We start from the raw sequence: 17,136 nt of genomic DNA on the forward strand, positions 1-17,136 counted from the left end.
CATTACCCAGAATAAAGCTACTGCAAGAGTATTCAATGATTTTAAAATTGTTGATTTTTTGGCCATCTGCCTTTTCTATGGTTGAAATCTGATTACATCTAGGCAGCTGAAAGTTAACAGCAGCAAACATTGGTGGGTTCTGCCTCCGCCTGTGTCTGTGCATCAGGAAGCAAAACTGCCCCGTAGCAGCAACTTATCAGGTCAAATGACACGACTCTGTGCAGGGTAGCTGATTAGAGAGAAACTTTCATACGTATAAACATATATATTCACATATCCGGAGGATTTGTATATCTGATGATAATATAGGTGATATATATATGGCAACATCACTCTTTGAATAGGAACATATATGTCATATATTACATTTCTGTGTCCAGTCAGAGGTCAAAGACAGGTATGTGAAGACCACTGCTGTCATTCCTCAGAAGAGGACAAGTCCTTTTCAAAATGGTGATACTGACCACTGACATATATATTTTGTAGAGGGCCCCTGTTACTCAGCAGGCAATATGTGAGGTATTGATTTTTCTCTATTAGAAATGACTGAATTAATCTGATCAATGGTTGTTCTACAACAGTCTCAAGTTGGCATTCGAGAAAACAGGACAACAACATGAGGAAAAATCTTACAACACAACCGAGATGGATGTGATGGAACATCGATTTCAGGACTTATTCTTCTGTATACTGGTGGGTTTTGAAGCCTGATATGAAAAATTGCAAATCAATGTCAGATTTGGGTGCTCAGACTCAAAAGAGCAAGAGCTCATTGTTAACAATTACAGAAGTAGAAATTTATCAGTAAAAAAGAAACAATGGGAGAAAAAATGTCTACGCCCACAGGAGCAGAATGCAATGCATCAACCACACATCAACCTCTCATCTTTTAACTCACATTATCCCATCACTATCACCAGTGCTCTCTCTCCACCTACGACCGCCTCTACCAGGCAGACGAGACGGGTTGGAGGGAAATTGATTTGGCTCAGAAATTAATTTACGACAAAACTGCAAAAGTTAGAAAGTGTAACTCCATGAAACACATTGAACAGAAGGAGGTAAAAAGTATCCGCCCGGAGATGTCCCCTTTAAAAAAAAAAAAAAAAAAAAGGAAGATGGAGGAAAAGAGAGGGAAAAAAAGGCTCGTCAAGGGTCATTGCACTGCTGACTCAAGATGCTGTAACTCCACGGAGGGAAGGGTCGACAGATACCGGCAGATGTAGAGATGGAGTGATGGACAGGATTTCGCGGTTGGATGAGCGGGTGGTTATGGGTCTTCATCCATATGTCATTTTGTGCTTTATGTGAATGTAAGAGATTTTACTGATCATGCCCAGTTGTGGCTTCGAGCTATATCTGAAATCTTTTTCCCTCCTATGAGCCAGTGTGCTGCCTCAAAATCCACCTCAGACAACAATCGACTCAGCTTTTGGCTTTTTTTAAAACCTCTCTATTCGTATTGTTCTGTTTAGTCTTGGGGGCTTTTGTTTCCTGTTGTTTTATTGATAGAGCATTTTTTAAAGATTTGTTTGTAAAACTCTTACGAAAACTTTGATATTGTGACAAAACAAAAAAAGTAGAATAGAGAGATATAAGCAGATGGATGAGTGGAGAGTTGTCCTGGTACAAAGCTGGAAGGCAGCTGAAGGTCATTGAGCGGCTGCTCCCTCTTTAGTCTTACACAGGGAGATGGAGAGATACAGCTGGCAGACAGACAGAGGGATAGATGAACAGAGGATGAAGTGCTCCATACAGCATATGTTTCAAAGACGAGGCCTGTGGGCTGGATGTATATATTTCAGTCCCACAGATTCTACAGGGAAGAGATGTTAATGAATGCTTCTGTTGAGTTTTTATGTTCCTAAACCTAACCAAGCCATGACCTTTATTATAGTAACCATAGTGACGAAGTTAGGTACACCACTCTCTCTACAGTCTGTGTGTTTGATGACACACTCCTATGGGTCGAATCAGAGGGTTGAAGAAAAAGATCTGTATTGTTCACGTTAGAGAAAGCCTTTAATTTTGGATCCATCCAAACAAAGGGAACGTATAGTTGCTGTATTATTGTTGCAACATGATTGGAAATGAGGCCAACCACTGTTGTGCACAGTGAGTCATGCAGCCAATAACAGGCTTTTTAACGTGCGATAGAGTGGTGACTTGTCCAGGGTGTACCTGGACTCCAGCCTCCCCACAACCCTCTTGAGCCGAAGAGTTAGTTTTGCTAAAATATCCCCAAGACATCTATGACATTAACTCCTCATGTAATGTACAGTATGTCCTGTACAAATAAGACTGGTCAGATGTTTGACTATTGACTGTGAAAGCTGCTGATCTTTGCTTTACTGATTTAAATAAGTGAAGATTCAGAGATACTGATGCTCAGTGTTGGTTCCAAAGGGTTTAATCCAGCTGGAGTGGGAGTTGATAGAGGTTAAATCCAAACCGCAATGTGGAAGTGAACCTCCACCAGGTGATTTAAAAACCTTCAGCCTCCACTGTTTAACTGGAAGAGGAAGATCGATACCTCTCCTACAGGTCTGACTGTGTGTGCAAGTGTTTGTGGACTCCTTCTCTTCTATCTTTGTGAGGACCAATCTTAGTTTTAGAAAGTTAAAGTTTTCAGAAATGTAAATCTGTTAAGTAAAGTCAACTCGTCCGTGTTTCCAGACATCAAAAACCATTGTGTTAGTGTTAGGGAAAGATGATGGGCGTGGTTGGGACAGCTCTGAAAACAAAGGTTGACTGTAGGAGACACAAACCATGGTCTCCTGAGCGAAGACATTTTGTCTTCAATGGGCTGTTCTGGGGGTTAGGGAGGAGTTGAGTTTAGATTGGTTACAGGTTGTGGTCAGCAGCTAGGGAATGCATTACACCAATTAATGTCCATGTAAACATCACATTAACGTGTGTGTGGAGAATGGAGCTCTACATAGAGTATTTCTTCATCTCCTCTCTCTCTTTCTCTGTCTCTCTCTTACAGTTCTGTAGATGCTTCGTATGTGCAGTCCAATCAATCCAGGTGGAAGATATTAACTTCCGTTCCTGGGAGCTTTATTGTATAACCCCTCCACCACTCCAGTCACTGTTTCACAATAAGAGACTGAGCCTCTTTATTCAGCATTGGGTGGCATTTAGCTCGGCCCTACATCCCCCTAATTGTCAATTATTCTCAGAATATGGAGCTCGGCCACTTCATCCAGGCTGGAGTTGTCATTAAGCTGCACGGCGTGGCAGAAATGCATTGCAGGGATGAGGCACGGCCATGCCAGCAGCCTCGGCGGGTGGCATTTAAAGGCGCAATCAGCCACGGTGCTGCATGTGTGTGAGCGTGTGTGAAATACAGCCACATGGCAATCAGCCTCAGAGAGACCCCCTTTGCCGTTTATAACTGTTTATTAGACTGAATATCTCACATGAAACAAATGAGCTTGACCTTTCATGAATGAGTTGCCTTTTCTTATGCTTGAGAATATGATAAACAACCTGAAATGGCGCAGGGATGAGTAGTGAGCGTTGATGGAGAAAGAGAACGAGGGAATACAGAGGAGAGGTGAAAGCCCACATCAGGATCATCAGTCAGCAACCTGCCCTGCAGTTTGTCAGCAGCTCGGAAAGAGCAAAAGTTGAGATGGTGATGTATTCAGCTATCATAAACCGTTTTTTTACAAGGGGAATAAACTATTCAAAGTTTAGAAATCACCGAGTCCAACCTTTACAAATGTGATCATCTACCAGCTGACTGGATCCATCCCATGCTTTCGGTGGCCTTTATAACATCATTGTCTAATGCCAATGGTGAAGCTGAAGCCAACAGCTCTCTCCACACCCCAACTTTCGGCTCATGTCTCTGAAGCTCTGGTACTGTTATGTTTACTCATTCAAGTTTACATCCATCTGGTAACATACCTTCATGTGCTAGAAGGGATTCATTCAGACTTTTCGCCAACTCTAACGGCATAACCATTAGCTATAAATGGTTAATTCTGTGACATGTCTCACACTGAAATGATTCATCTTCATTCTGCGTGAGCACTGCTCACATTTCTTACCGATGATATACAAACAAAACACATTAGTGCATTACTTTCAACAAAATTATATTGTTTCTAATTTAGCTAGTTAGCTGTTTCTTTCGAAGATGCTAATAAATTAGTAAACCTTTCTCTGATTTATTAAGTAAAAAACACACAGGAGTGGCTGTGGGTTTGGACTGTACTGTTAGCAGTGTACCTACCTTTGTCACCACGGTTACTACAATAACTATCAAGGCTTGGTTAGGTTTAAGAAAAGATCATTATTTGGTTTTAATAACTACTTTCTCAACATTAGACAATCTTTGTTGTCATGGTTACAATTAAAACAATATAAATTGTTACTTTTACATGGCAATGTTGACCCATCCATCCACCCCAACCTCCTCCTGATGTGGACTTAGTAGTATCTAGTATCTTAGAAGTACTCTATATTATACTAAACCTATTATAAGATTATAAAACATAATACACACTAGTATTGAGTTGCAGTCTAATATACATTATATTCAAATACCTTTAGATAAGTTTAGGAGTGATAACAGCCAATCTGTAATTGGGATTTACAGTTTTTCTCTTCAGTCCATTTTAGTTCAATTCCCGTGTTGGATTTTCAGCTCTGATCCATTCACATCTTTATTCTGAGCAGGAGATGCCCTGCAGTTTTGGCTTTTTAACATCTCTTGAAAGCATTCAATGGTTTAAGCTTTTACTTGTTTCAGTGGAAAAACTGGTCAGATAGCGGAAGTCATTTGGTCCACAAAACCTCAGCTTCACGGGTCAGAGGCTCCTCCGGGCTGCGGCTGGACGAACATTAAGTGCATTCACCAGAGGGGGAAATGGACGATGCTGCATTCTAGGACTCAAATGAGGGAAAAGTAATTTGAGGGAGAAAATTAATGATTTCAGGGAATAACTTTGCGAGGACTAATTCAATTATTAAGAAATGCTCTGGACACTGACACAGCTTCATCCTGAATGCCTCCTCCTTCTGAAAAAGGAGGAAAAGTGCTGCAGGACGTCAGCATATGTGCAGTAAAAAGTGGGACTCCTCTGACGTCTGTAGGTTCATACTCATGGTTTAATATCCTGACATAAGGACGCTGGACTGTTAAGTGCTACCCTGAAATCACCATCCACTGCTGCCACGCTGCTATGAAACCATTAGCAGAGGAAATGCTGTACTTACACAATACCACACTCATTTCAGTATGTATTAAACTCAGGCAGTAAACCACGCACGAAAGACTGCAATCTTCCTCCTATTCTTCTTTGTCTTCTCCTTCCTCCTCCTCCTTCTCCAACAACAACAACAACAATGACAACAGCAACAACTGCAATAACTGCAGACAGAGCAGCAGCCATATTCTAATTCCACGCCTGTCGGGACATCATGCTGGCTCCCTGGATGCCGCTCAGGTAGAACGAGCAGGTAGGAGGTTACGGAGACTCCAGCATTATGCTAACACATCTGCTGTGCTCAGACAATGCTGCACTGAGAGAGAGGGAGATGCTGTTTTCACTGTATGGCCTCAAAATAAACACCGGCAACAGCAGCACCGTGGGATGTCAGTTCAATTTAAAACAGGAAACATCTCCCTGGATCCTGAGGTGATTTTATCAAATGAGAGGTTTAACAGTTCTATAAGTGCTGATGCATCAGGGTTTGCAGGTGATGCTGTAAGATGCCACTTGTTCCCAAAGATAAAGAGGGGAAGCTTCGAGGACAAAAACAACAAACTCCTCATGTGGAGCTGTGACATCTCAGATTTAACCTGTGTGATCTGGTGTAAAGAGGCTACAGAAAGTGCAGAATAAAAACTGGAAAATGGTCATTTTTGATGTGATTGTGATGTGATTGAGGTTTCAGTGTGTGAAGGATGATGACAGAGAACAACATAATCAAGTACAGTATATGCCCTTCTTTATTATATATGTCATATCTAACCTTGAGATTTGTAGGAAAGTATTAGTATGACTTTATAAAGATTAAAACACAATAAGAATAATTTATATCAGTCACACATTAGAGCAGTTTGGAGGAAACATGAATTATTAACTGAATGTACTGTTAAGTGGGAAACCATGTCTTATTTAGTAAGAACTAGAAAATATAGGTTACTATCGATATACACATTTTAAAGGTGAATTTCATTTTCGTAAGTTCAAGTTTTCTAAATCACCTCCTTTTATTACTGAATTTGGAAATTGTGCCCTTAGATTATAATAATAATAAGAAGAAGAAGAAGAAGAAGAAATGTGTATGTTACATTAATCTGGATCAATAATTATTTGAAGAGATTTAAGTAGGACACTTTTATACTTATACTATTGTTTTAATTTTACTTTGTAAATGTTTATTTAATCAGTATTATTATGGATATCTAGAGTGTATCTGTGTGTGTATGTGTTACGCATTTTTAGAGTGGATTGTATGTGTGTTTTTCAGAGAGAGTCAGAGGGAGATGTAATGAGCGAGGCTGGTTCGAGTACATGTGTGTTTTTTAGAAAGAAGAAGGATAGGAAGTGGGGGAAGGAGAAAACGATTGATAGGGCGAGAGACAGAAGGGGTAGCGTGTCTATCTGAGTGTGTGTGTGTATGTGAGTGTGAGAGAGAGAAAGAAAGAAAGAAAGGGAGAGAGAGCGAGCAAGCGAGCAGGGAGACCGCTGAAACAGGAATAAAGCCATGTACCATCGGGACTTGAACAAGCACTGCGCCACTCTACCAACTCCATCTATCACCAGGCTCCAGTCCCAGCAGCAGTATCTGTGTAAGTTTGTGTGTGTGTGTGTGTGTGTGTGTTGAGGATGGAGGGATACTGTAGTTCAAGCTTAAAGTGAGAGCTACACACTGCAATGAACACCATGCTTCCTGCTTGCTCCGTTTCACCTCGCCAACTTTAAAATAGATTTTCTGCTTCAATAAAACCTGATGAATCTGATTATTTCAGTCCTTTGTTTTGGCTTCTAATCCAGCCGACGAGAGATTAGAGCAGCAGCACCGACTGTGGTCTTCAGTGTGTGAACTCAGTCTGAGCCTGCAGCTCACTTGATTGATGTGCTGCTCTGCCTGACAGGCATTGAGCAGGGTTACAAGCTCCCACAACTCCTGAGCTCTAACAATTAAACATTATTTACAAAGAGAAGAATCTAGTTTGTTTTTCCTCAGTGGCAAATGACTGGTGCATCATAAAACATCCTCAACAACATCCTCTAAGATCAGCGATTTTGATCCAGTGAAAACTCTGGAATGAAAATATCCCTCATTCAGATAATTACAGCGTGTACAAAGTGGACAGAAGCAGAGCAGTAGAATTACAATATGGACAAAACAGGATTATACTGTACCCAATGTAGCAATGCTACAAAATACTAGGTTTTAGAATAAGGGCTGTAGCCATACACTCTTCACTTCTTCCTATAACAACCCCGTGTCCTGGAAAAAAGTAAGGCCAACCAGTAGATATGAAACCGTTACCGCTTTCAAGCTTAATCATAGTAAAAATGCCAGATGGTTAGTATTACGGTTTAAATTTTAATTATCACTACAACCATAGTTGATTACTGTGGTTAGGTACTGCATGGCATCAACCAGCAACAGTCGCCCAGACACATGCACGACAAGCAGCATGGGTTTATTTTGTGTCAGTCAAAGCGTAGAGGAAGGTTTTTCAGCCCTCTAACACCTGTTTCCACCAAAGTTAGTGGGTTTTTTAAACACGGATAAACCCGTTAAAAACGGACTCCTTTTACACTGCCAGACCAGTTTGCCTTTCTGTTCAGAGAGGAGATGCACACAAGTGCGGGGAGCAATGTCATCACATGTACTTAGAGAGCACACACACACCCACAAGGAAGAAAGCATGAACTGCTAGCCGCTGTACAAACTGGGTAAAACGGATCTGTCGCATCTCATCCCCAGGTTGTTGCTCCTGTCAGCGTCCGAGCCTCTGTGTGAGATGCTTCAATCTGTGATTGTGTGTTTTTGAAACTTATTTCAGTGCACTATTTCATCCCCGAGCACACATCTCTCTCCGTCTCTCCCCCTCCTTCACCCCTCCATCTCTCCCCCTCCCTCCACAACTGTGACAAGGATCGATTTGGCTTCTGCAAGAGGGAAAATCTGGAATTTGTTCTGCATGACGAGGATGTGTAGTAGCCAGCAGTTTCAGCACAGCGATGTGTGTGTGTGTTTGTGTGTGTGTCTGTTAGTGTTTACTGGGGAGGCTCACATCGGGATACCCTCCTTTCCTCTCTAGAAGTGCCTTTGTTCAGTCCCATCGGTCCCCCATTTTGCCTCCCCCTCTCCTTTCCTCCTTTAATTCTTTGTCTTTCCTTCCTTTGTTCTTCCATACTTCCTTCCACATACTTGACACCTTCCTCCCTTCTCCTCTTCTTCTGTACTTCCATTATTCCATATATTTCTTACTGTCAACAAATCACATGAAAAGTGTGAAACCAGCAACCTGTTAATCCAGTTTGGTGCTGTGGTGAGTATTGTCTGCAGCAGGATGGAGCTCTATGGCTCAGAGGAATAGAGTACCACAGGAATGAGTCCTAAAACTCAGAAATTAGTTGCATGATATTACTTCCTGTTCCCTCAAAAATATATGATATATCAGGCTTTGGATACACACACATACACACACACACACACAAATTACTTGTTAGTAGGATTCATTCATTTTTGTTTTAGTCTTTTAACCTTTAAAAGTCCCAAAAAACAATTTTCTTAATCAGCTACATGATTACACTATTATTTTCACATCGGAGAGATGTTTTTTTTTTCTATTTGTATTTTGTATGCTTTTCCTTTGTTTGAAGTGGGTGGGGCTTTGTTGGAAAATGGGTGGTTTTAGGTTGAAAGCCTTCTACTACCATGATATATAGAAGTCTGGAGAAATACTAAAACCCATTATATCTATTTTGAGGATACTGAGTGTAAAAAACAAGTTCCCTGTAATTGTTGTGTATTTGTACATTATAAACTCCTCTAGACATAATGAAAACTGCCACAACAACCACCAGGACATAACCTCAGTGTCCTCAAAGGGCCCCGAGCCCTGCAGAAGGTTTACACAGCCGACTAGCTCAATGCACCCGATTCATGTATTTTACATCATGTGAGCGTGCCCTGTTTTTAACGATGCTCATGGATGTGGCCTGTGCTGCTGTCACGCACATGCTAACACACAAACACACACACACACACACACACACAGTGTGTTGCCACATCTTTGGGCCTTGTTGCTCTGTGAAGGTTGATAGTTCAGTTATATTAACACTAATGGATTTCCTGTGTAATGAATGAGAGAAAATCCCCCCACACCTCCCCCCGCCTCCCACTGCTCGCAAAAACAGGCACGACAGTGTCGCCGCCGATGCGTTGTTATGCAAATGGCCGTGGCGGTGATGCGCTCTTTCAAATGAGGTGTTGGAAATGGGAGACGGGCTCAATGAGGTGGAGAAATTTCTAAACACTCAGAGGGCAGAAGTCTTTTAATTTTTTTTAGAAAGGAAATAAAAATGAAACTTTTGGATGCACCGAATATCAGCCGTTTAAATGAATCGCATTTTTCAGGGCAAAATTACTCGGGCTGAAATGGAGCCGCAACGAAATGTGACAGTTTCCATTTGCTGCCCAACCATCCACATCCACACACACACACACACACAAGTGATGCATAAATAACACTACAATCTGCATGTCAAGTTGTATTACAAAGTCATATTGAAAATAATTGAGCTTACCATTGTTGTCTCGGCAATGGACCCAAAACTGTTGATAAAAATGTTGCAGGTTACGTTAACAGGTGGACCTGCAGAAGGAGAGAAGAGACGGACAGAGACAGACTAGTTAGATTTTGTCAGAAAACAGTTTTTGACAACCAGCATGACATAAAAGTATTTAAACAAAAGAATGCAATTCATGATAAGATCATCAGAAACGCCAATAAACAGGCGAAAGAGAGGGAAACAAAGGCTGTATTCTCTACAGATGCTGAATGTTGCTAATGAGCTGAGGTTGTGATGTTTTTCTTCTCTTGTCAAACATTTTAAATCCAACAGCACAGAAAGCAAATCGGTCTCAGCGAATCAGAAACCCTCATCTGTCATGTTTAAGAAAAATTCCTCCTGATGATGACGCTAAACTGACATTTTGTTTTCACTTTATTAATCAGTCATTTTTGACATTTTTTTTTGGACATTTTGCTGTTGTTAGTTTCTGTTTCATTAGTGGGTTAGTTTCCAACATTTTTCATGTCAGTTGAAATATGCCAAGCTTTGCTGTAAACACAACAGTGACATATTGTCACCTCATAGTGGTTATGGATAATGTGTTAGCGGACAGTTTCCTTATTAGACATCCAATAAAAATAATAATAATAATAATAATAATAATAGTAATACATTTTTTTCTAGGCACCTTTAAAGGCACTCAACGACACCTTACAACACAGTAAAAGATAAAATGCAAGTACAAGGCAAAAAATACAACAGTACAAAATGAATCAAAATAAATATTATTGCATTAAAATAAATATGAATAAACTCTAGTGAGCTAAACAGAATAAGCAAGCTTGAAGAAGTGTGTTTAGTTGCTTTAGCTTTTAGATTCTCATCAAAGTTCATCAGCTGATCTTTGACTTCGTATGTTAGGTGGTGTACAGCAGCTCTTTTGTTATTTCTCCACCACCTTTGAAACCAAAAGAAGCTAAAATGCTTCTTGGAGTTAATGGGAGCTGCAAAGTTTGGTAATAATTATCTGCGGGCTTGTTACTACAAGCACCACCTGTCACATTACATGCAGTCTTTCGTTCCATTGCTAATATGAAAAATACTGATAGGTGCATCTGACATCCCCATATCTATTATCCAGAGCCCTTACCCCTTTCCATCAAATAAAATGTAGACTAATTGTCTGTCGTCTTTAAGTTTAATTATGATTATATTTATAATTATGATATCATTATCTAACACTGTATCTTAGCCTTATTCTTATTTGTTGCATGTTTAAAAATCAAATGGACATTCTATTGTGATACGATTGAAAAGTCTGCAAAAATCTGGTAAGTGGACCTTGAGTTGGTGTTGTATTGACGAAGAATAATTTTCAAGCTCAACAAGGACAAAAGGTGCTATGGTTGAAATAAAAGTATCTTGTGAGTGTGTTGACACATCCATCTCCAAGACAACTGCACAAACACCATCTGCCGAGGGAAAACATTTCATACTGTTAGAAGCTCAGGAACATGAAGCTAGTAAGTGGGCCTGGAGTTGGGATGTTCTTGCAGTCTAATTTGTGCTATATGTGTGTGTGTGTTCCTCTTGTGGAACACTGAAAATCTGAACTGAACTGAACTGAGGTGGATTATGTTCGGGTGTTTCGGTTCCTGTGTGCGAGCGAATATTAAAGCGGCGGAGACGACTGAAGCTCAGGTGAGCTGATGACAGTCGGCAGGGAGTAAACAAACTCTCTGGCAATGTGGGTCCTGACACTGGCTTTGTGGCTGCGCTGAATAAATGAGCCTCTGCTCTGAGCTTTAACACGGCAACAGCATCGGACTGCTACAGCACGAAGTTTGTTTCAGAAGGGAAATGTGTAAACATCTCAGCGCAACTTAAGAAAAGAGAAGAGAAAATCTATTTCTCGTCTCCTTTGTGCTGTCACTCAAACTCAGGCGATGTCAATGAACACAGTGTCATTTCAAAGGAATTCATAATGACAAATAGTCCCCCCCCCACCCTCATTCTCCTTTCAGAGGTGAGATGCTGCGTTTCAAGGTTGAGTGAGTCAAGGTGAAAGTAAATAAAGAGCGTTCAGGCCTTTTGCGGCCGCTCCATTGATTTGCTGTATTACCAGGTTGTACAAACACAAATGCGATTAACTTGGCGGCGGGAGTAGAGTTGCGGTGAGGAGCGTGGAGGACGGCCAAACAGACAGCCGGGCTCTCATCTCTCTCAGGCAGCGGACATGGTATTGGCTTTCAGCGCTAAATCAAAGTCAGTGGTATCTAACTCTTCACTTAACACACAGACATGAACATGGTACCTTCTTACAAAAGATGAATTAGAAGCATATCCCTAAATGTTGACAGTCGCCTTTAAAATGAAATTTAAAGGTCCCATATTTTACACTTCTCCAGTGTTTTATTTGAAGTGTTGATATCCATAAGAAGATATATTTGTGGTTTTAAGAACCAAAATCCAATGTAGTTTCACATCTCTTCTCTGTAACAACCTGTAACAACAGGTTGGTGAGCCAATCAGAGGAGAGGCTCTGAGACTCTGGATGGTGGGTCCAAGTTACTCTCTAAAAAGATCAATGTTAGCAATCTAAATTCAGAATCCTAGATCATGAAAAACAAATATTTCAACCAAAGTCATAGGATGTTCAAATAAGTAAACCACCAATGCAAAATCTACCACGCAGTCATGAGCTGTATGTCAGTTTTAGTTTTTCTGTATACACGACATTTGGCATAATTTTCTACATTATTTGCGCTGCATTTCTTCCATGACAGTAATGGTAATTGTGATTAAGATGCTGCATTTTCAAGCTCTTTCAAAAAATGTTAACATTTAGATTTTTTTCCTGTTTGCCGAAGGAAAGGAAGGAATCAAGGTAAATTATGGCAACACTTTCTGAATATCTTAAAAACAAACAAACAATATAACCTCAAAGTCGTTGTAGCAGTTAATGTCTTTTTCTTCTGACCTTGAAACAGAAACTATCATCATGTCTGAGTGTTGTGTTTTTTCCTCAGCACTTTGTGTGAACATTAAAGACGCTGAGTGGAAACTATAAAGAATCCTAAAGGGCTTCTCATCGTTTAAGATAAAAAAAACTTGTGTCTGCTTAATGAACTGCTGTTAATCCTCTGTGGGTAAAAATACTTAAAACCCTGATCATACACTATTATGATGTACAGTCAGTACTTTTCCATTCATCATTACAGAGGCATTAGACTGCTACAAACTAATGCTTCACCATAATAGCTCCTCTGCAACCAGAAAAATGCAACTCTGCACTTTTCATGTATAGAAATGAATTAAAATCTTTGTCTGTGAAATAATTAGATTACTGCCTGCAAATTTCAGATTTTTGTAATCTGATTACTGTGATCGCATTAAATTTAATCCACTCCTCATCTGTCCTAGTGTGGGGTTTTTTAATACTGTGCTGGATGACAAAACGTAATTTTTAATAAGTCGAGAGGCTGAATCAGTTCGGTCATATTCTGATACATGTTGATGTGACTTAAGGTCAAACTATGCCTCATGCAAAACGCACACACACACAAACACACACAGTTTATGTTAAATGTCCCTGACTAAACTCGGTGTCTAATTCCACTCGCCGGGGGCTAGCTGGGAATGAAGGAAGGGGTCTGGATTATTTTGATGGCCAATTACTCTCCCTGTCACAGTCTGAGGACTGCTGGAGGCCACTGGGGAGGAGGAATATCATCTGAGAGTCATTCACATACACACACACGCAACTGTGGTTAAGCCATAGAGTAGAATCATAGGGTTGAAGATGCACGGTTAAGAGGGAAAAAATCATTAAAGCTGGCCGGAGGCGCTGGTTCCCTACGTGACTTACATGTACTGCATCTGATTAGAACAAACAATAGATTACTCACCGGACTGCGTGAGGAAAGGAAGGGATGAAGCGATAAAGAAGGAAGTTTCAGATATTAAATCAACCAGGTTTGCTTCCAGTGCAGCAAATGAAAGTGGCTGCAGATGAAATAAGTTTGTTCCAGTGTAACTGAAGAGAAACAGCTGATTGAGAAGAGGGAGACACTTCAGTTGCTGGGGTTAGAGGTTGAAGTACTTCAAAGTGGAGAGGTAACTGATGCTTGAACTATGGATGACTCGTGTTTGTTATAGTCAGCCACTGCAAAGTCTAAAAGCACCAGTGAAGTGTGACAATGCTGATGTTCTGCTGTCTCCATAAAACGCTCCATCGCTTACAGACTTGCATCACTTACTCACCATTTACAAATCTGGTTTGTTTCCATTTTCAGTTGTGCTGACATTTTTAAGGTTGATTATATTTAGGATATTTGCAACAACAAAAAAAAAAAAACCCAAAAAACAGATTCTTTTAAAAGAAGCAGATAAAACAGTTTCTTTACTTGTACCCAAACTTATTTTGTTCCTTGCTGCATGAAGAAACCAATGTCTCATGAATCTGAAACTGAAGAGAAAATTAGGGAGAAACATGAACGAGCTGATTATAGTCTAGAGTCCCTTCAAAGTACTGGATTTGCAAAGGTGCTGGTCCCTTCACTAGACCAGAAAAACAAATATTCACAGGCAGCAAAAGGAGGCACACACAGTGCAAAACATATCAATTTTTGGGTAAAGATTACCAATTCATAAAAAACTCTAAGTTCCAATCAACAGAACCACAAATTACACTGAACCAACACCTGTCCGAACCACAAAGAAAACCTGATAACAATAAAACCTTCCTGAAGGTTATTGAGACTGTCGTCCTGTTAGAAACAAGCCCTTAAGTCGTCTGTGCAGCAGGTTATTTTGAGCCAAAGTTACGTTTTGTTGCTACAGGGCAACAGCATCATAAAAAAAAAAAACAAAATAAGGAAGAAAGCACTACTTTGATTTGACAGTGATGTGATATGAAGCAGTTGCTTTATTATTGTTGTAACATGATGGAAATAAGAGAAGCACTGAACTGAACTACAGTTGCTGCTTGTGCTGCAAATTGTATTTTTTCTTAAATCAAATATTATCCAGATTTCACTATTGTTGGAATTGTTATTTAATTTTAATTTTTTTAATTTAATTTTATTTAAATGTAATTTTATTTATTTTTTTATTTGGTACTTAACATTATCAGGATTTTTTCAAATGTTTTAACAAAGAATAATAAAGTGATGCCTTCATGTGACATCACAATAGTTGAAAGAAACAGAAGGACAAACAAACTGGGTGTAAACACATTCTTAGATAAAGTGGACTCTAGAAGCTTCTTGGTAAATAATCATCTCTCCTGGACCACCTGACTGTCTGATGTATAAAGGCTCAACAAATCCAGTGAGCACAAGCTCTGATATGTCTGAGTGCATCAAAGGGTTTATCCATAAAGCAGCTGCTATTACATTATCACTGTGTTTTCTCACAGAATGGCTTTTCAGGCCTAACTCAACTCCTCTGACACATTTCCACTGCATCCTGGCTTTGTTCAAAATCCCTGCTTCAAAGTCCTCTCGCTCCTTGGCAGGAGGGAGGCGAGGAGGGATATCATAATTTGTCTTTTCTTGACGTCCCTCGCAGCGTGTGACGCAAAAAAAAAAAAAAAAAAAAAAAAAAAAACTGAGCTGAGGAGGAGGAGAAGAAGCTAACACCCTCCGAAAACCTCCTCCCTCTGCTTCTCCCCCTCTTTTTCTACTACATTTAATAACCATCCAGTGAAGGAGAGACGGAGGTAGAGACAGTTTGCTTCGTAGCTTTCCAATAAAAACAGAAGACGTGGGTGCAGCAGGGAAAGACAGAGAGGAGGACGCACAGACAGCTCATTAACTGTCATGGAGGACAGGCTGGCAGTGTGACTCACAGGCTTCTGTAGCTACACACACGCATTTGCCTCCGTTGTGTATGCACCAAATGGCCAGAGCAGACACGCACACTCATATACAGTACAGTGTGTCTGTACTTGTGAGAACCCTCTGCCTCTTCAATGAAGTGAATTCTCAATCTAATCTTCCTTATGGTTAAAGGGTCTATGTGTAGGTTTTCTGTGCTGTTGAACACACACAATACATGAGGTGATAATGTGTCCTCTGAGCAGTTACTTCGTCAGTGACCCTGTATCAGACAGTGAAGAGAGAAGAAAAGGCCGTGGCTAGCTGGTTAGCATGCTAACTTCAGCTGAAGAAAAGAAGTGATAGAAACAGAAGCAGAATGAGATCTGGTGCCCAACTTACAATGTTTCTTGTAGACTGGTTAGTAAACAGCTGCTAATGCTTACGCGGGCTGTGTAGCATTAGCAAAACTTACAAATAGCTCCTCTAAGGAGGTTTAGGTAACATCCATTTTCAAAAATATTTCTAATCCTGAGCTTTAGATTTTGTTTATTATTATTAGTTTTTTTTATTCTTGGACATACAGTATGTTTTATAATTTTCGATTAATGTACAATGTTTACCTCACTTGTGATGCGATGTTGACCCTCAGTTACTGCTGCCACGCCTCTTAAGCTTTCCGTCCTGGCACTACATATGCAGTATGCAGTTTATAAAAGCAGATTTACCACAAAGAATCCATGGTAATATTTTAAACACTGAGTCCTTGATTTCAGATAATAGTAGATAAGACCACTACCTGAGCCAGAATCGGATTTGTGTCCTCATCCAGTTGGCTGAATGTGCACCTATGGGTGGGGCTAATCTAATATGGGCTTCAGATGTTAGAACTCAAATTTTTTTTTGTAATAGAATTTTTAATGGTAACAGACAAAACTGTCACAGGTTGTTCCTGTTTCGTCTCCTTAACCTAAACCTAATACTAACTACTGAAGGTTAGAGACTCACATTGGTCTTCATAAAGATAGTACACCCACACACACACACACACGCAACACTTAAGCTAAACTGCCATAGATGTGCAAGTGCACTCAGGCATTCACACACAGAATGCCTGAGTTAAATGACATTAAACTGTAGGACACATACAGTATGCATGGGGCTGCACACACGCACACACACACACACACACACGCACACACACAACCTAAACGCTCATTACCATATAGTTTTGCAGTGTGCACACATATACACTGTCTATGCGCCTCATTGGTTCTTATCAGCTGATAACATTAAATCATGTTACATCACAGTGTGTCCCTGCTGGCCACCGTACTGCCTGGACGCACATACTATGTATAAAAAATGTGATATACAGTACAAGATTGGACAGTTACGTTAATAATTAAAAACTGAATAGTTTATTTCTAAGCTTATTGAACATCCAGAATTATGAACACAGTACTGATATTTCATAAAGCTGCCCTGTACACTTTAATATATTATTTCTACTGTTATGTGAATGTGAATGCTGATAA

The 17,136-nt window shown here is 40.1% G+C and overlaps 1 protein-coding gene across 2 annotated transcripts in view; it reads right to left on the reverse strand.

Moving 5' to 3' along the window:
* glra1 (glycine receptor, alpha 1) overlaps window positions 1-17,136 on the reverse strand; it is a 103,061-nt gene that overhangs the window by 37,753 nt on the left and 48,172 nt on the right. For both annotated transcript variants that reach the window (XM_071458396.1, XM_071458398.1), the window contains exon 3: window positions 9,792-9,859. In XM_071458396.1, the coding sequence (XP_071314497.1) occupies window positions 9,792-9,859 (68 nt within the window). The remainder of the gene's footprint in view (window positions 1-9,791; window positions 9,860-17,136) is intronic.

Source organism: Trachinotus anak, unplaced genomic scaffold (genome assembly GCF_046630095.1).
Source record: "Trachinotus anak isolate AG129_WGS33_773 ecotype Australia unplaced genomic scaffold, CSIRO_AGI_Tana_v1 ptg000021l, whole genome shotgun sequence".
Classification (NCBI taxonomy): Eukaryota; Metazoa; Chordata; class Actinopteri; order Carangiformes; family Carangidae; genus Trachinotus; species Trachinotus anak.